This window comes from Mauremys reevesii, linkage group 20, assembly GCF_016161935.1.
Source record: "Mauremys reevesii isolate NIE-2019 linkage group 20, ASM1616193v1, whole genome shotgun sequence".
NCBI lineage: Eukaryota > Metazoa > Chordata > Testudines > Geoemydidae > Mauremys > Mauremys reevesii.
The window spans coordinates 20,068,694-20,090,035 of record NC_052642.1 but is presented as its reverse complement, the minus strand read 5'-3'; the positions used below and the strand labels follow the sequence as shown (position 1 = coordinate 20,090,035).

General features: G+C 40.5%; 1 protein-coding gene across 14 annotated transcripts in view; it reads left to right on the top strand.

Moving 5' to 3' along the window:
- Positions 1–1,436: 1,436 nt before the first annotated feature.
- The window catches only part of LOC120387349 (protein yippee-like 2), a 103,421-nt gene continuing 83,515 nt past the window's right edge, over positions 1,437–21,342 (top strand). For 6 of the 14 annotated variants that reach the window (XR_005590130.1, XR_005590133.1, XR_005590132.1 and 3 more), the window contains exons 1-5: positions 2,195–2,424; positions 10,478–10,520; positions 15,270–15,405; positions 16,246–16,291; positions 17,851–17,969. Coding sequence is in view for 6 of the 14 variants with exons in the window: in XM_039507986.1 (XP_039363920.1) it covers positions 2,286–2,424; positions 10,478–10,520; positions 15,270–15,405; positions 16,246–16,291; positions 17,851–17,969 (483 nt within the window). In the remaining 8 variants the exon portion in view is untranslated. Of the gene's footprint in view, positions 1,576–2,191; positions 2,425–10,477; positions 10,521–15,269; positions 15,406–16,245; positions 16,292–17,850; positions 17,970–21,342 lie in introns of those variants that run through there. The other 8 variants (XR_005590126.1, XR_005590127.1, XM_039507983.1 and 5 more) reach the window with 6 other exon arrangements.

Here is a 21,342-nt window from a genome sequence, read left to right as displayed (position 1 = left end):
ATGCATGAAAGTTTAGAAAGTGCTTTGAGATCCTGGAGCAGAAGACTTAAGGAGGAGTCAGATTACTAAATTGTTCAAACTTCTTCATATAGCAATTGAATAGAGAAACATCAGTGAGTGGAGAAGAATTTGCATACACAAACTGAAATGATGTTTAAACTGTTACTGGAAGAAGAGGAAAATTCCACTGGAACTCAAAACAGCTGATAACAGTTGATGGTGTTTGTAAAATGCCTATACAAATATTATATGTGAAAGGCACTTATGTACAAGAATACAGTTGTAGAGTGATTAGAGCAGCTGGCCCACTGGAAGGCTCTTCCATCTCAAATAACTCGGAAGTGAATGGCTTGGTTTTCAGAGAGTCAATCTCATAGTCAGATTGTGTATATGCTGTCATTGATCATAAATTACTGAACTTTAAAGAAAGGTAGTCTTTCATTTGAGGAAAAATGTGGAGTGGAAATATCAAGGATAAAATGGTGCAGATTATGTTGTCTCTGTGGAATAACTTATTTAGCAAGAGTTTGCCATAATTGATAAACTCATAAATGATCAGTACATGAAGACTGGGTTTAGTGCAGTTTTACACACATTAAATGGCCAAATGCAGCTTGCTTCCAATTCAAGCAAAAGTACAATCGATCTTTCCTTAATACTAAACTCTTAATTTCCCATCGTCTCTATTAATTTTAAATGTCTAATTGTCTAAAATCTATCAGCCTTTTGGATCTTTATCCCACTTTTGGCCTTGGTATGTGGGAAAGTTTGCCTCTAATCTCTCTCAGGTGGTGGTGTGAGAAACTCTAGAATGAATTGAGGATTATGATAATGTAATAGGTACTGTAGGTCTCCCTCTATAAAACAAGCAAAACATTACACACATTCCTGGGTTTATGGTGTTTATTGATCACACCTAGACTATCAGTCACATTGGTACTGTCCTCCAAAAAGGAAAGTTTAACAGAGATTATTTTTGTTGATCCCAGAAACCATTCTTGCAATAATCTTTTAAGTATGATTTGTTTTAGATGAGGTTTTACAGTGCTGGTTATTAAACATCCACAGTGCTTTCCATAAGAATAGGGGTTCACAGGCACACTCAGTCAATTGTACTTTAATCACTTGTTTTACACCAGTTGAATCACAAGCAATTGGCTGTTTCCAGGCTAGCCATCCTCTGCTGATTTAGCCTGTGTCCATATTAGGGCTGCATTAAACCCAGTGATGTGCATGTGACTGGCATCTTTAATCAAAACATTCTCAATCATCTCCATTTCTGTGCAGGTGCTACCTCTCCCATCCCAAGTAGGTGGAAGGGGTAGCACCTATGGCTGCCTGGACAATGGGATGGGGGAGAATGTAAGGATGCCCATAGGCAGAGGCTTAAGGGCTGTGGGGTGAAAAGTTATAAAACTTGACACCACTGCTTGTACACTGGATGGGAGGGGAAAGAGGTGATTCAAAGATATGCTCTGCCTAAACCACTGGAGAAAGCAGGAGAGGGTTTGAGGTTCCCCTCAGAGGCTGGAGGAGGAAGCCTAGAGGAGCACCCCCTGCTGAGGTGAAATGGGGGTAAGCCCCACATCTATGAGGGATGGGAAGGGGAATTTCTTCCATGGCCTAAAGTTCCCCTGTGCTGGGTGACAGGGTTTAATCTTGCTATAGGGAAAGAAAGAGGTCTAAATACTCTGATGAAGGGAGGAAATAAAAAAGATGTTAATTTGCCCTCCTTGGGGGATGAGCCCTCTCAGGGAAGATAGAGGCTGGGGGGTTAACCCCATGTGTGCAATAGCGGGGTACAGTCTGTGGAGAGGTGAGTAATCCACCTCCTGGGATAGTGCGGGGGAAGGTTAATTTTCCTCCTCTGTGTGTGGGGCAGGGAATTCCCTCAGGGAAGGTGAGACCCTGGAAAGGGGGACTAAGCCCCGCGCCCTGGTGTATATGGCAAGGGGAGGGCTGAGTCCCCTGGAGGCTAGAAGAGAGGGGTCAATTCCCCTCGAGGGGGGCTGAGTCCCCCTCGAGGGGGCGGGGGTGAGTCCTGGAGTGCAGAGGACTGGACTAGATGACCGCTGAAGGTCCCTTCCAGTTCTCTGACCCCCCGGTGCTGGACCTGGCTCCGTTTCCCCTCACGGGAGGGCCACGCCCCCTTTTTGCGCGCGCGGCTGCGCTCTCCGTTCCCTCGCCCGGGTGGACGGGGGGGGGGGGCGTGGTTGCGGCTGCGCGGGGCGGCCCTTTGCGCGGCTGCCGCAGGCCGGCCGGCTGGCTCGGTGGGAGCGGGCAGGATGGCTGGCGTCGCCCTGTATCTGGTCTCTACGCTGGGCGGCTACCTCCTCACCTCGGCGCTGCTGCTCAAATGCCCGGGACTGCTGCACCGGCCCAAGCGGCAGCGCTTCCGCTGCCGGCACATCTCCCACCGCGGCGGTGAGACCCGGGGCCGGGGGCTCGGGGCCCGCGCGGCTCCTGCGGGGGCTGGGTCGCTTCCCGCCGTAACCGCGAGGGGCCCGGGTCACCTCTCGCGTCAAGGGGTGGGGGGGCGACCTGAAGGGCAGGGAGGCGAGGGGTTCCCCTCTCCGCGGCCCGATGGTGCGGGACTCACCTCAGACCCCTCTCCCCGGGGCCCGGTCCTTGTTCTTGCGGGAGTGGGGGTCAGCCCCCAGCCGTGCCGCCCCCGCAGCGTGCAAGCCGGGCTGTGCCGCAAAGGGCTTGTCGTCCCCTACGCTGACGCGCTGGGTTTGTGGCACGCTGATCTGCCTCTTACCTGGGGCTCGGCAGCTGATTGCCAGCTGTGTGTGTGTCTGGCTGCGTGCAACCCAGCGATTTCCGTCTTCTCCCCAGCACCCCCTTGTTATCCGCACCCCACCGCCTAACTGTCCTTGGTTTCAGGGTCGAACAAACTCTCCAACTCCAGCCAAAGCTCATGTGGAGCCACCTGGCTTTGCGTGGAATCTACCTTTTGGTGGTTTCTACCCCAAACTCAAATTGGGCCCAGAGTCACTATACGTTTTCTCTTTGTGAAAAGTGTGATCTAGTGGTGAGAGCAGGGCATTGGGAGGCAGACTTCTGGGTCCTATTAAAATAATGGAAACATTTTCTAAAACCTAATTGTTACAAAAACCTACATTTCTGATTAGTGATTGACCTCAGTAACTTTGCTCCTTCTGTTTTCTAGGGTATGTTAGTATATAACCAGCCTATTGATTTACCTCCTCTATAGTTGCACCAATCAGCAGCTTTACAAGATAATTCTTATTCAATAGGATGGTTATCTGTTAGGCACTTCTATGCAAACAACCTTTACAACCCGAATGAAGGACAGCATGTGTATATGCTGTGTAGTACAACTGGGGCAGTAGCAGTAACCTCAGGATACTGAAACAGCTAGTTCACCATGTAAGACTGATACTGTGAGAAGTGAGTTAGATGTGTATATATAACATCTTCAATCTACTGCTTTGGATATATTATCAGGACCTTACTGTGTTACCACTATGAAATTCAGAAATCAAGATATCTCTTAACCTGTCTGAGTTTCTCTGTACTGAGAGGGCTGATTGAACTCTAACCCTTCTATGCAGGTGCTGTAAACTGAGATATAAGTCCTCATCCATTATTTGTAGGTAATCTTCCATTGATCTACATTTTGAAATGGTAAATCTGAAAGATCAGTAACTGAGCCCTGATATTCTATGCTAGAATCCATGCAGGCTGTGCAGATTGAGTTGCAGCCCATTTTGAAAGCATTGCTTACCAGTCACACTCACTGCAAATAGGCATCCACTTTGTACATTTTTAACTGATAATGAACTATATTTTCTTGTGGTCATTGGGGGTTTGTACCTGGTCTATTATATGTACAAAGTAGAGGGAGGAGAGCCTTCTTATTTCATATATGTTTTTGTTGAATTCTGTCATCTTATAACACATCCATGGGCTCTGTTCATGGCTCTCGTCTGCCCCACGTTGATGTTCTCTAAAGTAGAATGTGAAATGAAAATCTTTAGATGTGGCCACTTTAGCTCAGTGCCAAGTATGGCAGGGAAGGAGGTCTTTGCATTTGTTTGGACCTTTGGCTATATAGCTGACATACCAAGTAAGTAAGTAAGCAATACATCACTATGGAGAGGTACCTAAACATGTAATATGTCAGAATACATATAGTAAACCCAGCCTTTGCATTTCAAAGGAAGGAAGATGATTCATTGCAGCAGTTAATTTCCCTGTTTCAGATCCTCTGTCACAAGTTAGTTCATGGAGATTGTGTTGCAGAACTAGGGCTCCTTTTTCAAAACATTACAACAGACATTTACAGGGAATTTGACAGGGTGGATTTGATTTAAATCATGATTTAAATCACTAGTCAGGAAGACTCGATTTAGTAATGGATTTCTACATAAAAGTGTATTCTTTTCGGTTGCTATAACCTTAATATATATTCTTCACAACTCAGATAGATGTAGGTTTCATTTTTAGAAGGTACACACTATACATTTTTAAAGTGATTTATTTTGAGAACTTTTCAGATTAGTTTTACAGCTATATCAGAAAATTAATGATTGTTTGGTTATTTCATTTACCAAAGGTAATTGAAGCAGATATTTATGATGTCATTGGGAGGTGAACTATCACCAATTCAACAGGTAAATCATTAATATTTGGAGGATTTTCTTGCCATGCTGCATTAGGAGGAGAACATCACCAGACAGACATTTAAATTGTTTTATTTAACTAAAACAACAGCGTTATGTATTCTGGATTTTTTTCTTCAACAGCAAACTTACAATATTTTAATAAAACAGCATACGAATTTTTGAATTTAGTTAAACATTCAAGTTTTTTAAATCAGGTTTGTTTAAAATTGTTTTTAACTACAGTAGTTAAATGAAATATTAAAAAAAAATTAAATTGACTGTGTCAGACAGGTCAACATAAGAAACTTAAAATATTGGCTTCTGCAGCTAACTCAAGTATCAGAGGGGTAGCCGTGTTAGTCTGGATCTGTAAAAGCAACAAAGAATCCTGTGGCACCTTATAGACTAACAGAATTAATTAATTCATCCAAAGGAAGAAAATGTTCTTTCTACACCGGCAGAAGAACCTGTTGTTGTTAAAAGTGAGATTATCACTTCAACAGTCTTTGAATCCAAGTTCTTAAGCGACTTCCAACAGTTCACTGGTGTTACTTTCTTTAAAACATCATCAGCAAACATATGTTTCTCAAATGGTTCTTATGCCCAAACTGGGTCTCTCTTACAGCCTGCTGCCATTATAGGTTTTCCCTTCTAGTGGGAGAAGGGTATGGTAGATCTCAAATCAGTGAAGGCTACACTCAGAAAGACCTCAAGACTTCTGGAATATGCTGTTCAAATAGTTTCACCCTTGTTTCTACTGCCTGTCCCTCCCCTCTCACGTTTATCTTCAGACTTCTCCTCGTCCAGATCTATTGTGCCCCCAACAATCTTCTATTCGTTGAACTTTTTGAAACTGCACTTTTAGAGAGAAGTAAGGGATTGACTCTGTGTACACAAATTTGCAGAGGGACAATAGGGTTGAGGTCTGTTATTTCTCACCTCTATATATTATTTAGTTATTTAAAAAAAATTTTGCTGTTAAAAAGCATATTATCTCTGGAGACATAAATCCAGAGTTTGAGAACTGCAAAACTAAGCATCTCTGATGGTATCTTCTAGATTGAGCACTGCATCCCATTGGGTAGATAGAAAGATTAACCTAAATAACCTATACAGAAGCCCCTGGAACTCCATAAGATTGGGTTCCTAATCCATGAACTATTGGAACTCATTTACAAAACTTTTCTTAAACATTACATGAATATATTGTTTCATACTATAGAATTAGAATTTATAATCCCTATTCCATGATAAGATATCTTTGAGCTATAACGTATCTTAATTAAAATGATCTTTAGATAGGTTTTTTCCTCAAAGCATTTTATCCAAAAAAAATCTGATTTTAAAGAATAACAAAACTTTTTTTTCATTGATTTGTATCCACCCTGGAATCTGAAAGATGACATGGTAATTCTATAGAAAAGACTTAATTAATCCTCTGGTACTTTCCCAGATTTCCTACCTACAAATTCAAAAAGTTTTGTCTGTCATTAACTGTAGCCTTTTATATTTCTGAGATTGGGCACTTAGCCCAAGAGAAAATTGTTGATCTGATGAGGAACATAAAAATACAGCAGGTGCGTTTTAAACATTTTTCATAGCATTAGCTGTGTAATTTATCATTAATCCTTAATTTCTAATGTAGTATTGAGAAACAAAATGGTTAAATGAGTACTTGAACAGTTACCCATATTAGTTAATGAGTGAGATGAATCCTTTAGTTGAAAGGCCCAGAAAAAATTTGTCCTATGGTAAAATTTCTGTTGACTCTGGTAAAGGTAACTTTTTTTTTTTTTAAACAGTGATTTTTGTCAAGGTTATTAGTGACTGGAGTCAGTGATTAAACTTATTTTTTTTCTGAGAACTACTGGTGAAGAGCACTTGGTAACTATGTGTGTCCTAGATGTGTCACAGGGCTTTCTTCTCATTAAAATGTACATGCTTGCACTGGGTAATATAACCTGTCAGCGTGGTCTTAAATTTCATTCTTACATTCATGAGATGCACACATTTTTTAATCTTCCTTCTGCTGTCTAAATTCTTGCACCATGTCCATTACTTTGGCCTTTGAGTACCTTTGTCTTGTTTGCTAACCATATTATAAGGCTTGGCGTATAAATGTGTTTTTAAAATGAAATTCAAACAAAATAGACAATACCAGGAGGATCTAGTCAACAGTTGTAATTTTCTGTCCATCATGATTTTTCTGAGTAGCCTTCTCCCATACTTGAAACGTTAGGAGGAATCATCTCCTCAGCTGATATCTGACTCCTGTTTCTGCTGTGGAAAATTCCTGGTCAGTTCAGATATGTTGCCAGAGTGCAAGTCCCATTTTTCTTGCTGATTTTGTTTGTTGCTAATGGGTTTGTTTCATCCCATTCAGACTGTTGTAATATTCTCTTTTCTCACTGCATAACCATCTGACTTCAGCTGGTAAAAACCCCTATTCTAGGAATCTGGCTAGCAGCAGTCCAGGCAATAGAACTCCAGTTCTAGCTCAGCTAGCTCCTTTGGCTGTTGGGTTGTGTGTTCACTTTGGAATCTTCAACCAACTTTCTGTTCTGGCTGTTCTTTAAACTATTCTTTCTGCTCCCCAAAAGCACCCACTAGCATGATTGTCTGCTGCTGATCTATTTGTCTCATCACTACCTGTGTCATGTGGCTGGCCACACCCATCATTTAAAGCCTGACTTGTGGACTTCCATGCTGCTACTGAAGATTAACTTGATTTTTGCTTTTGTTTTCTCTTTACATTTTGGACTTATGGACTGTGTTACTACAATGAAGTCAAAGTTTAAGATAGTTTAAGATTCTTGTCCTCATCACTAAGGCCCTGTGTGGCTTTGCCTTATCTAAGGAATTGAGTTAAGCTACATTGATATAAGCCATGTTTCAATTAAATTAAATGTGTCCACACACAATCTTGCTGTAGTATAACTAAATCAGTTTAAAATCCTACATTTAAATTAAACTGGTGCAATTTTGAATGTAGATAAGGCCTTAGACTCCAAATCTCCTTTTTATTACTTCTCTTCTGAGGCTGAATTTCATTTACATCTCTTTAATTAGCTCTGTGTAAATATCAAAACAAAATAAGGTGTGAAGTTTTTGAACAACTCTGACATAAAAGGTTTAGAAAACCTGACCTGTGAGGAAAGGTTAAAAACCTGGCCATGTTATAGTCTTGAGGAAAAAAAAGACTGATGGGGAACCTAACAGTCTTCAAATATGTTAAGGGCTGTTTTAAAGAGGACTATGATCAATTGTTCTCCCTGTCCACTGAAGGTAGGAAAAGACATAATTGGCTTTGTCTTTAGAAAGGGAGATTTAGGTTAGGTATTAGGAGAAACTTTCCAACTCTAAGTTTAGTTACATGCTGGAATAGGCTTCCAAGAGGCCTCCCCATCCCTGGAGGTTTTTCAGAACAGATGGATAGAGACACATTTAGGAAATGAAATAAAAAAATAATAATCAATTTGTATCACGCCATCAGTGTCTCATGTTCTGTCAGTCTAACCATAGTAAACTTGTTGCCATTCAACCTGTCAGTCTGAGGCTCCCACAGCCAGTGACCTCTGCAGTTAAATTCCGTGAACTAGTGGAAATGAGTGGGGCCTTGTCTAAACACAGAAGCTGCACTAGTTACAAAAACTGCATGACACCAATTTAAGTTATCTGGAGTCTTGCATTAGTTTAAAAGTATTTCAGTTTAACGTGCACCTGTAAATTTACCATGCTAAACGTACATAAGTTTAAATTGATATGAGTATTCACACACACAGTTGTATGGGTTTCACTAAATCAGAATAAAATATCATCTCTGGTTAAACCATTATAGCTTTGTAGACCAGGTCTCATTATCAATTTGTACCATATTCTTTATCAAATCTCTCCCACCCCACCCCACCCCACCCCTTTGTCACAGCTAAAAGGTAGCAAATATTTGCATAGGTGCCTTCTCCAACAGACATTACTTCCAGATACTGTAGCTCTTGTATGTTTCCAGGTTTTTTTGTATTTTATGGACTATGATCTTTGTTTAAAAACAAGTGTATCTACATGTTAGGCTACTTTCAAAGGCTTGTTCAACATTAGGAAAGGGTCATATTAATCTTGCAAATCTCTTTTTAGCTTACTCCTGGCTCAGAGTAAAATAGGTTTGTATATCTGTCCTTATCCCATCTGAAACTAATGTCCTTTTCACTACCCCCATGCCAGGCCTCTCTATCTTGGCAAAAATCCTTTTTGATGCTAATTAGGCTTCTATTTATTTTACTCAAATTGATTCAGGAAGTATCCTAAATGTAAAGATACAGGCTTCTATTTCCTAATAATTCCAACTTTTTATCAGATATGAATTTTTGGCAGGTAGAATTAAATTTGTCATAATTCTACAGTAACCTTACTCTGGTCATTCAGAGCCCAGGACTACGTAACCAAACAGATCTGTGGACCACCAAATGCTTTGCTGACTGCAGTTTGCAAACCTCTTATGTGGAGTCATTGCCGAAATTTGTTCACAAAAATAATTAAGTCCTGACTTCTCATTCTGAAGCCATATTCTGCTTTTTTGTGTGTCTTCCTCGTGCAATATAAATATGGAACACATTTAGAGCAAAGTTTTTAATGTCTCTAGTGGAAACTATAGTAGCGAAGAGGAGTATTTTGAACACTGGCTGGGCTGTGTTGTTAGGCTTCAAGAACGTGGTCAGTCCGCTCTTTATTTCACAGTGTTCATTCTCACCCTATCCCCCTGTCCTTGAAATAGATCTCCTGTGTGTTTTTACTGCTATATCTGGAACCTATTCTCATTAACGAAGATACTTGAGACAAAATTCTCCAGTAGTGGGGTGTTACGCTATTGGCCTGCCATTTCTTGGGATGAGAATGTTTGTTCCACTCCGTTTCTAAAGGATGTAGTTTGCACCATCTCTGTCTGGAAGCTGAAATTATCTTCTCTACAGCACATACTTCCCCTGTTTGAAAGGGCTTTAGGTTAATCTTAAATCCTGCAGCTGGGCTTTGTGTTAGCATGTTCAATAAGTTTAGCAATGTTTTAGTTAATCTGCAGAATTTGTCAAGAAGTCATACAGGATTCATTATTCTTGACTGATACCAGTCAAAGTTCTCTTGTCTGAAGCAAACTTGTTTTGTGGTTAGTGTCTTAGTGTAGATAATTAAGTGTCTGGTTCATTTAATCTGTGCTATTGACATAGCACTTTAATGCAATTTGAAAAGTAGTCTGAAGTATGTGGTATTCTAAATGTCTTGTTTGTGATTTGCAGATCATATATAATGAGAATAAAATGCTGTCTAGGGAGTTCTACAAAACAGCCTTCAGTTGCTTTTTTTTGATATAGAGGTTCAGGGCAGGGCACTGCGTCTTTCTTTGTGGACCGCACATCTGTATTCTGTACTCCTGTATATTGAGTAGTCTGCTCTGCTTTATGCCAGTTATGTGGGGACCTCTGGCAAGATCCTAGTATGGCCCTTTGAGGAAAGTCTGAGTCTCTAATGTATATAATACTCAATAAGAACTTCAGTGCTTTCTGTGTTCAAAGTGCTATACTAACGCTAAGACTTAAAACACTTCTATAAGAATTAGCCTCATTTTACAGATTGGAAAGCTGAGGCACAAAGAGGTGACGTGACTTGCCTAAGATGATACAGTGAGTCAGTGTCAGGTAGGATTAGAACTCAGGATTCCTCACTTATTCCTCCAGACCACATTCCCTCATAATATTGACATTTTTACCCATTGAATTATTTATGTTCATTGGTATATTTTTCCTCAGGTTATGGTAAAAAGATATCTTTTATTAAATTTGTTCTTGATGTTTTCACAGGTGCTGGAGAGAACCTGGAAAACACAATGGCAGCTTTTTGCCAGTAAGTACAAAAGGAACAAATATCTAAAATAGTCTTATTTAATAATTTTGTCTATATATGAGACATTAAAGACTTGTATTTGGCACATAGCAGCTGTTTAAGATACAGTATTCCATTTCTATAATAATACTTTACATTTCTATAATTAACATCTGTCGTCCAGGTGCTTTACACACAGTAAGTATCATCCTCATTTACAGATGGGGAAACAGAGGCACAGATGTGACTTCCCCATGATCATATGTTAAGACAGTGGCCGTTGGGAACAGAACCCAAGAGAGCTGATTTCTATCTCCCTTCTCAAACTATGAAAACATACTGCATGTTTCTTTAATACTGCCTTTGAAAACCTACATATTTAGCTGAATGAGACTTATGTTATGAAGATGGCAGTTAGTGCTGACCTCAATGTATTTGAAAATCAGAGTAGCCTGGTGTCAGTTCTTGGTACTGCTCTTGGGCTGCCATATGGAGATTCACTGTGTTCTTTCAATAAATTACAAAGCTTTTTGCATTTTTCATGTATTGCACGGATGTCTCTTGAAGAGATTTACTGCAGAAGGCAAAGGGAGGAGACCAAAGTGGGCTAGGGGGTTCTACTCATGGCATTGTCTGGTGACTTCTGTATTGAAGCCTGCTGCTCCAGGCTCCACTCCAAAGCCCTGGTTGTAATTCACCATTTTCAAAGTCTGCAGTTTGAGGGGCTTTAGAAAAGACTTCCCAATATCAACTGTAATGAGGCTGTTAAATACAAATTAAGTTTAAAAAAATATATATTTCTGCCTCTCTACTCTTAGGTGACTGAGAGGAATGTTGGATTTGTTTCTTTCTGGAATATTGCTGAGAACTAAACAAATCCAACATTCCTCTCAGTCACCTAAGAGTAGAGAGGCAGAAATATATATTTTTTTAAAACTTAATTTGTATTTAACAGCCTCATTACAGTTAGTACATTTTCTTCCAGAGTATGCAGCGGTGCCAGTGTTCCTAACCAAACAGCACTATTGAAAAGCACCACAGGGCTTCTAATCTCCATGGCAGCTTATCATAGTGGGTGTTTGTTTTTTTTTAAAACTACCTCCCTTTTTTTCTTAAACTCTGTTAACACACGCTCCTCAAAGCAACCTGTTACCAATTCTCTTAAAATGTATGTAGGATATTGTCGTAAATATGTCGTTTTGATGATTTGTGTTAAAACTTTAGATAAAGTTTTCTTAACTTAAATACAACTAGCTGGGGCAAAACTTTGCATGTTTTCTCATCTGCATTTTAGTGTATTTATGTATCAGTACTGTGTGTTGCATAATTCTTACCTGGATAACTTGATTTTACTATTTTAAGTTCCTACAATGCTCAGAGGTGTACAGGGTCATGGTTCCTGCCCTAACGAATATAGTAAGAGTAAAATAGTACTTTGAGGTATTTTTTGTATTCATTACTATCTATCCCTGTCAGATTCACAGTTAATATCAGTTACGTTGTAAGCTCTTCAGACCAAGGACCACATTTTTCTTATTTGTAATTTAAAGTGCCCAACACACACACTCTCTCTCTCTCTGAATTTAGGTTTAAAATTATTTCTAAACACAGCGTGATTTAAAAAAAATCTTTAAAATTATGTTGACACCTTGCATGCAAAGTGCTATAAGAATCACAATATAAATGTTAATTGCATATAGAATACAAAATGCACCTTAGCACCATGTCTCTGGGATCTTGGCAGGAATCAGATAAAGAAGCTATCAAGAGATTGACAGGTCTTTTCACTGAGTTTTAATTTCTTCTTCTAAAGCTATATTGTTGATGTGAGAGAGTTCATTAGAGAGTTTGCTGGGCTTCAAGAAATAAGAGAACTTTTGTCAGTCTGGTGTTTACAAACTACAGGCATTGCCAAATGGGAATGCATCTTTAGGTTAGGCCTTCTGTTCTGATATCTTTCACTACTTGGAACAAGTTGGGGCTTTATGAAAACAAACAGTTGTATTTTTGTGAGTTTCTCTCTAAACCTAAAAATGTCTTGCTTGGTCAGGGTTTTATCATTAGGTTGTGAATGAGTCTGTTTGACATCTCAAGTACTGAAGTGGTTGTCCAGCAATACCAGAATACTTTGTATTTTTCAGTCAGGGGAATGTCTTGTCTTTTTTAGGGCAATGTGAGTTTGAGAAGTTCCGACTGTGCTGTAGAGCAGACTCCCATTTCCAACTGAAACCACTAAGTAGTAAGAAGAGAAACCTTCTAGCAGTAGCTACTAGTTACAGGCTGGCAAACGCTTAGGATCATTAACAATAGGAGCTGTTGTTTTCCTGCTTCCATTCAGCAATAGCTCTGTTTTTTAAGTATCATTTGATAACAAGTTTTGGTAATATATGATACTGGACGGTCATTCATGAACTTGGCCACTGTCCTGTAATATAGCTAGAAATGCTGGTGGTTGTTTTTTTTCCAGAGACCCAGTCAACTGAAACCAGGCTGAATATCAGAGTATTCTTGATATTGTATTTTCTTCTCTTCTCGCACTTAATTATTGAGACTGAATGGTAGCTAATAGCAGACAGGTTTTATTTTGACACATTCCTGGTTCTTGATCATTATAACAGCTAGGTCAGAAATCATGTTAAGCAGCCTTATGGCAATATGGTGCAATGTTTGTTTGTAGTGTTGCGTACATATTATGCTTAAATCATAAAAGACCAGATTGAAATCAATGAAGTGTCTCCCATTAACTTGAATGAACACTGGATCCGTCGGAAAATGCTGAAATCAAGCCACACTGGTAAATGTTTTAAGATCCATTGTCAAACAGCTAAGAAAAATATTATTCCATTTTAACCAAAAGGTTTTCAAACTTTGGCTTGTATTGTTGATAGATGGAGAATTCAATTTTCATTGGAGACTGGAGCCCAGTTTGAGTTTAATATTTTTGATTTATTTATATCCAGCAGGTTTTTTAAAAAAAGAATACTTCTCTGCTTTACCTGCACTGTATTCAGAGTTCATATAAGTTTTGATACTAGGGTTATGATAATCTAAATAATAGAATGGAAGATATGTGGCAAAGTCCTCTGCACTGCTCTGAAAATCTAAACCTGGATTTTTGTTAGTGATTGTTTTCAATTATTTAATGAGGTGGAGAATGCTTAGATAGGAGGTTTGAATGCTTTTTTAATAAAGACAAATGAGGTCAATAAAGTATTTTTGTGTGTATGTGTAATATGCCAAGGAATTTACCTTCCTTGTCAGTCTTAGGGCTAGTCTACACTGGCAATGTTAAAGTGTTGCTGCTTGTGTGGTCATGGCACAGCGCTGGGAGAGAGCTCTCCCAGCGTACTAAAAAAAACACCTCAACGAGAGGTGTAGCTCCCAGCACTGGGAGTGCAGCTCAGCTCCCAGCGCTGGGGCACTGTTTACACTGGTGCTTTACAGCGTTGCAACTTGCTACGCTCAGAGGGGTATTTTTTTTCACAACCCTGAACGAGAAAGTTGCAGCGCTGTTAATTGCCAGTGTAGACAAGCCCTCACTCACAAAGCAAGAAACAAACAGATTAGAGTCCTTACTGTGTCCAAATCCCTAGTAATTTTAGATCCTTGAAGAGGCATTACATAATGTGTGTACTTGTCACTATTTAACATTTAACTACTTGTTGATGGTGGTAAAATGAAGTCATATCTTCCAAGGAAGTGATATTTACAGCTTTAAAAGTCAGTGACTGACTGCTTTTTACAAACTGGTTTCAGAAGCTTAATTTATAAACCTTAATAATATATTGCAAATTATTCCTGACCAATCTGCTCTAATTTATTTTACATGTAATAATTAGACACTCAAATCTAATTCTGGATTTTTTCTATTTAAGTGAAATAAAACCGTAAACAGAAACAGAAGTATCTTGTTCAACTAACTTAAATTTTATGTTTTATTTTTTAATTATTACTCATCAGTCTTCTCCATTCTTCCACCTTTCCCTTCACAAAAAAAAATGTCCATCAGCCCTTTCCTCCAGGCACCCACTATAGGAATACAGAGGGAATTTAATCTCCTGGGTTTGTTTAGTCCTTTGCCTCTCAGATGAGACTATCAAATGTGCCAGTTATGGAATTGGTTTCTGTGGTGTGGGCTCCTGTGCACTAGTAATTTGATTGTAGAGTTTGGTGATCTCATAGGTCACCTGGGAATTCTTTAAAAAAAAGCGCTCAGACATGCTTTAAAAAAAAAAAAGAATCACAGTACTGAAGTGTTCAATATTTCTTTAGCTGTCTCTTGTATGTCATTTAAAGAAAAAAAATTTAACACTTTTAAAAAATCTTTAATTTAAAAGAATTATGCCATTCAAATAATTTTCATTAAAGTGTTTAAATTTATAATTTTCCGAACAGTAAATATGCTGAGGCTAGAAAGTGTCAGATGCCAAAATTACTAAACTGTGATCATGGAGAGTGAAGTACCTTGTCACCCTTAAAGTTTGTCCCTCTGGGTTGAGAAAGATTAGCAAGACTGTGTGTTGAGGCTTAGACAGTACAGGGGCCAGGGAGTCAGGAGCTTCCAAGTTCAAATCCCAGCTTTGACACTGATCTTGTGCAAGTTGTTAACTTTGCTGTTCCTCAGCTTCAAATGGTGTACATGTAAATAATTTAAAGTCTCTTGGTTTCACCAGGACCAAGTTCACTGGATAAAAGTTTGTGTGTTTTGTAAATTATTTGTGCATCCCACAAAGTACTTGTGGTTCAAGACTGATTTCTGGCTTGCTCCAGTGCAGTTAATGTGGGGACAGATATGTTGGAGCTAGACTGTCATCTGACGAAAGACGAACAAGTAGTGGTATCGCATGACGAGAATCTGAAGAGAGCAACTGGAATTGACGTCAGTATATCTGACCTCAAGTACTCGGTAAGTTTAAGAAAATTAAAAAACCCAAAAAACCTAATGGTTAAAAAATAGACAACAGATATATATTGCTTTGTTAAGACATTAGGCTAGGGAAGGAAGCAAAGGACACTGCACTTATGATTTCCAAAGTGTGTGTCTTGCATTTGTAGAGTGTCCTTCAATACCTAAGTACTGAGCCATTATTTTAAAAATACATCTCTTGCAGAACTGTAATCTTTCACTAACATTTTAATAGAATTACCGAAGTCTTAGGCCTGGTCTACACTGGGGGCTGGGGGAAATAGATCTAAGTTACACATCTTCAGCTACATGAATAATGTAGCCGAAGTTGATGTACTTAGCTCTACTTACCGCGGTGTCTTCACTGTACTGAGTCGACGACTGACGCTCCCCCATCGACTCCGCTTTTGCTTCTTGCGCCGGTGGAGTACCAGAGTTGACGGGAGAGCGCTCAGCGGTCAATTTATCGTGTCGTCTAGACTAGATGTGATAAATCAACCCCTGCTGGATTGATCGCTGCCTGTCAATCCAGTGGGTAATGTAGATGAGCCCATAGATAAAAAATTCAAAATCATTCTTTGGTTTATCCAGTCGCTGCTAGCGTAGCTCTTAGAATATTCATTCTGCTTTGTGTCATTGTGCAAACAACTCGCAAAACCATTTCTAATACAGAGGCAAGGAGACCTTATAAATATATACAAAATGTTAGTTATCTTTTCAAGATAATCAGTGTTTATATGCTTTGTGGCTTGAAATTTGTTATGCTCCATGTGTTTCAAGAAAAACAATGACTGTTTGTGTGTATTTTTGCTAATGTTATTTTTTTTTTGTTTTTTTAAGGAACTCCCACCATATCTCTGCAAATTGGATGTCACCTTTCAGAAAGGTAATCTTTTTGTTTCTTTGTAGGTAAACCTATCATTTTAAATTGCAACAGCATTTACAATATTTTTCCATGAATTAAGAATAGCGTAGTTCTTATTCTGGCAAATGGAATGGAAGATTGTTTGTTTGTTTGTTTGTTTGTTTAAATCATCTGCCTTGATTAAAAAAAATTGATATATTCCACATCAGTGGGTAGTGATTTAATTTAAGATGTTTACTCGGCAAGAGAGATTTTCCTGTTCAGTTACTTCCACGCAATAGGTACATCCACTTTCCAATTCCCCTGTGATTTCTTTTAAGATTGTTGATTCATGATCCCTGATATGGGGGGAAGGGGAGGGAATGTTTTTTCTCTTTCCAACTCATGGCATTTGGCTAGTGTTATTTGCTTGCGACTTCAAGAGATTTTTTGGATCTACTACACTGTTCTGGTAGAGACTTCTGCAATATGTTAGCTGACACAAATGCATTTTTAGCAGAAGCAATGGAGAGAGTGAGTTGCTCTATTAATGTGTTTAAGCGAAGCACCAATATAGCTGTGAGAGGAGGAAAGCATATAAAATGGTGAAAATACTCCTCCTGAAAACAAGGTGCTTATTCTCAGGCTTTTACTTAAATAGATCATGTTCACCATGTTGACAAACTCAAATTAAGAGTAATTCCTCCACCTCAGAACCTCTGAAGACTTTATCAAACGGGCTAAATTGAAGGACTTAATATCTGTAATTAGTATTAATGGTTCTCAATGTTGTTTCAAATATGCCCAAGATTATTCAAGACTTCCATCAGGAATCTTAAAGCATTTAAAAAACACTAAGTGAAGCTTCACAATTATCCTATTTCCCAAATGAGGAAATAAGGGTACAAAGGTCAAATGAATTGCCCAAGGTAACATAGCATCTGTGGGACTGAAACCTGGATTTCCTGGCTCCTGTTCCCTTCTCCAACCACTAGATAATGCTTCCCCAGTAAATATAAGTTTGAGAAGAGAATACACTTTCTTAACTAGATGATACCTGTCTATTCTTCTTTCTATTAGTCCCACCTTCTGTTTATCATTATCTGTTAACCATTAAATTTAGCAGGTTGGAGCTGTTGGAAGCTGAGGGTGACCATTCACTTAGGATTTGAACAGGGTGGGCATTGAAATGATGAACTCTGCTACATCATTTTCATGGGATGGATTTTTATACTTGCCATTTGCCACCTGATGAGTTCACATATCCAGGTTAAAAATTAGAACTAAATTTGTATATGCTTTCCAGATTCCTATACAAGTATGCTGGTCCAAGAGGGTTTATTTTGTTCCCCCAAGTATGAGCATCTGAGGGTAGCATATTGCACTGTATGCTGGACCATAGGATTGGCCTTGATAATGATTTTGATTCACCTAGATAGTTGCAGGTTTTTTTTTCTCATTACAAGGAGTATGCTAGCTTTTCAAAACTATTTTTCTTTTAGGTTCTTGATCAAAATGTTGAGTGCTCTATAGATTTGCTTTTATCTGCAAAATATTGAGAGGCAAATCACAGCAGTGACACAACTCCATTTGCTTTCCAGAATGCCATTGTGAGGGTGAAGACAATCGCATTCCACTGCTGAAGGAGGTGTTTGAGGCATTTCCAAATACTCCAGTCAACATTGACATCAAAGTGAACAACAATGTGCTGATTAAAAAGGTGCACGACACAGTACCTGCTGCCCAAAATTAGAACCTTGAGTTGCATTGGAATAAAATTGCGCAAAGGTCACATCTAATCTGTACTTGGATAAGAGACTACAGGAAGTAGAACTGATGATTCAGTAGACGGTGGTGGTCTTCTTTGAGTACTTGTTCATGTCAATTCCAATTAGGTGTGTGCATGCTGCATGCACAGTTGTTGGAAAGTTATCCCTGAGCAGCTCATGTTGGGTCAGCTCTGGAGCCCCCTAGAGTGTCGCCTTCATGGCACTCAATATATGACCCTGCTGACCCGGCTCCGCCTCAGTTTCTTCTTACTACTAGTGATGGTCATTGGAACTGCAATCGCTTGCCTAGCAAGTGCTTCCCTTAGTGTTCTTTCATATAGTTAGCCTAGTTTATTTGTGGTTAGTCTTGGTTGTTAGTAAATATAGTGAGGTTTGAGAGCAGGGTTTAAACCCTGTGGAACCTGCAGCAAGCCTACACCAATGAGTGACCCCCACAACTCGTGTCTGAAGTGTCTAGGGGAGGCGGACCAGACAGAAAGGTGCAAGATCTGCAGGGCTTTCCACCCCAGAGCTAAAGGAGCGAGATTTCTGATTGAAGCAGTTGCTCATGGAATCTGCCCTTCATCCACAGTCTGCTGCGGACTGCCAAGACCCCATACCTCTTCAGGGACCCTTCTCACAAGCATCTCCTTTTCCAGGAGGTGCAGGTGCTCCTTTCATCAGGGCCAGTGGAGGAGGTTCTTCAAGAGCTATGGCGCAAGGGATTCTACTCCTGTTATTTCCTAATCCCCAAAGCCAAGGGGGGTCTCAGACCCATCCTAGACCTGCAAGGACTCAACAAATACATGATAAAGTTGAAGTTCTGCATGGTCTCCCTAAGTACAATTATCCCTTCTCTGGATCCGGGAGACTGGTACGCCGCTCTCGACATGAAAGATGTGTACTTTCACATAGCTATTCGACCTGCACACAGATAATTTCTACAGTTTGTGGTTGACCAAAAACATCATTAGTTCATGGTCCTCCCCTTCAGCCTGTCAACAGTTTCCCAAGTGTCCAATGTTCTGCTCCTTCCAGAAGCACAGTCCTGGCTCGATCACAGATGCATTTCTGCTTCCCTGGGGAGGCCACCTGTTGTATGCCTTTCCCCCAATTCCTCTTGTGCACAAGGTACTTCTCAAGGTCCCCAGGGACAGAGCGGAAGTAAATCTGGTGGCCCTAGTGTGGGCCCGACAACATTGGTACACCACACTCCTGGAACTGTCAGTGGACACTCCAATCGAGTTACCACTGCACTCCAATCTGATCACTCGGGACTATAGTCGCCTTCATCACCCAGACCCCCAGTCCCTCCATCTCACAGCCTGGTAGCGTCATTGTTAAACGCCATGGAGCTTCTGTGCTCAGAACCAGTAAGGGAGGTCCTACTTGGCAGTAGGAAACCATCTATTAGGGCCACATATCTAGCTAAGTGGAAAAGGTTACTGGTGTGCCCAGCAGCATATACTTCCACTACAGGGGTCTATACCACTCATTCTAGAGTACCTTCTGTACCTGAAACAACACAGACTGGCAGTGTCATCCATCAAGTTGCATCTTGCTGCTATCTCAGCCTTCCACCTGGGAGCGTCTGGCAGATCCGTATTTGCGGATGGTAGGCCATTTCCTCAAAGGTCTGGAACGCCTACATCTTTGGACGAGACAGCCTGTCCCGGCATGGGGCCCCAATCTGGTTCTCTCCAAATTAATGGGGCCCACTTTTGAACTGTTAGTGACTTGCTCCCTTCTCTATTGTGGAAGGTAGCCTTCCTGGTTGCCATCACCTCAGTGAGAAGGGTGTCAGAGCTAAAGGTCCTTACCTCCGATCCACCCTACGTGGTCTTCCACAAAGATAAGGTGCAACTCAGGCCTCACCCAGCTTTTCTTCCCAAGGTAGTATCACACTTCCATACTAGCCAAGACATTTTTCTACCTGTCTTCTATCCTAAGCTTCATGCCAGTAGTCGAGAGCAGAGGTTCCATTCATTGGATGTTTAACGGGCACTAGCGTTCTGCATCAAGCACACTAAGCCGTTCAGAAAGTCGAACCAGCTGTTCGTAGCGGTAGCAGACCGGATGAAAGGACTCTTGGTCTCATCTCAAAAAATATTTTCCTGGATCACGTCCTGCATCTGCATGTGCTAGGAGCTGGCCAAGGTCCCAGCCCTGGCACTTAACGGCATATTCCACGAGAGCACAGGCCTCATCATCGGTGTTCCTGGCCCAGGTCCCGATACATGAAATTTGCAGGGCAGCAACGTGGTCCTCGGTACATACGTTCACCTCTCATGCTATTACCCAGCACACCAGAGATGATGCAGGATTCAGTAGAGCGGTGCTCCAATCTGGTTCCTTAGCTCTGACCCCATGTCCGGGGTGGAGCTTGGGAGTCACCTAATTGGAATTGACATGAACAAGCACTCGAAGAAGAAAAAATGATTACTCACCTTCTCGTTACTGTTCTTCAAGATGTGTTATTCATGTCCATTCCAATACCCATCCTCCTACCCCTCTGTCGGAGTAGCCGGCAAGAAGCAACTGAGGAGGGGCAGAGTCATGTATGGAGCTCCATGAAGGCACCACTCCAGGGAACTCCACAGCTGACCCGATGGGAGCTGCTAAGGGAAAACTTTCCGATGACTGTGCACTCGCACCTAATTAGAATGGACATGAACAAGACATCTGGAAGAACAACAGTTACGAGAAGGTGAGTCATCGTTTTTTCCCCTGAGTCAGGATTGAACCTGTGCCGCCTCACAGCAATAGGAAGGGGATGCTATTTTGCTAGAAGCATCTTTTAAGATGAGATGCAAAATGAAGGTCCTGACAGTTGCAGACACTGGCATCTAGATATTGTGTACTGTATGCTATTTAGGTAAAGATAACAGCATTTGATAGAAGAGAGAAACCTCTGATATGGCTGGCTGGTAAAGCCCGCCTGGTTTTTAAACAGCATACGTGCTCCACCAGGGTACCTTCACCAAGAGTCTTTATTATTATTTCTTGCCTTATGCTCCATGTACAACACAATGTAGCAGCAGATAGAAGGGGCCTCCCTCCTGCTCCCTGACTCAGCCTTTTATTCTGCTTGCTTTTTTCTCTGAGCTATCCAGCTCATGAGCTAATTACTTCATTAGCTCATCAGACTCCCTACAGGTGCAAGTGATCTCCATTAACCTTTCAAACCCAATCACATTACCCAATTCCTTCCTACTCTAACTACACCCAGTGCCCCTATATGTCCTAAGTAACCAGGATGCTGGTTCCCAAAAGGGACTCTATTTATAGCCACTAACAACACGGTGTCTCAGTATTCTTTATCTC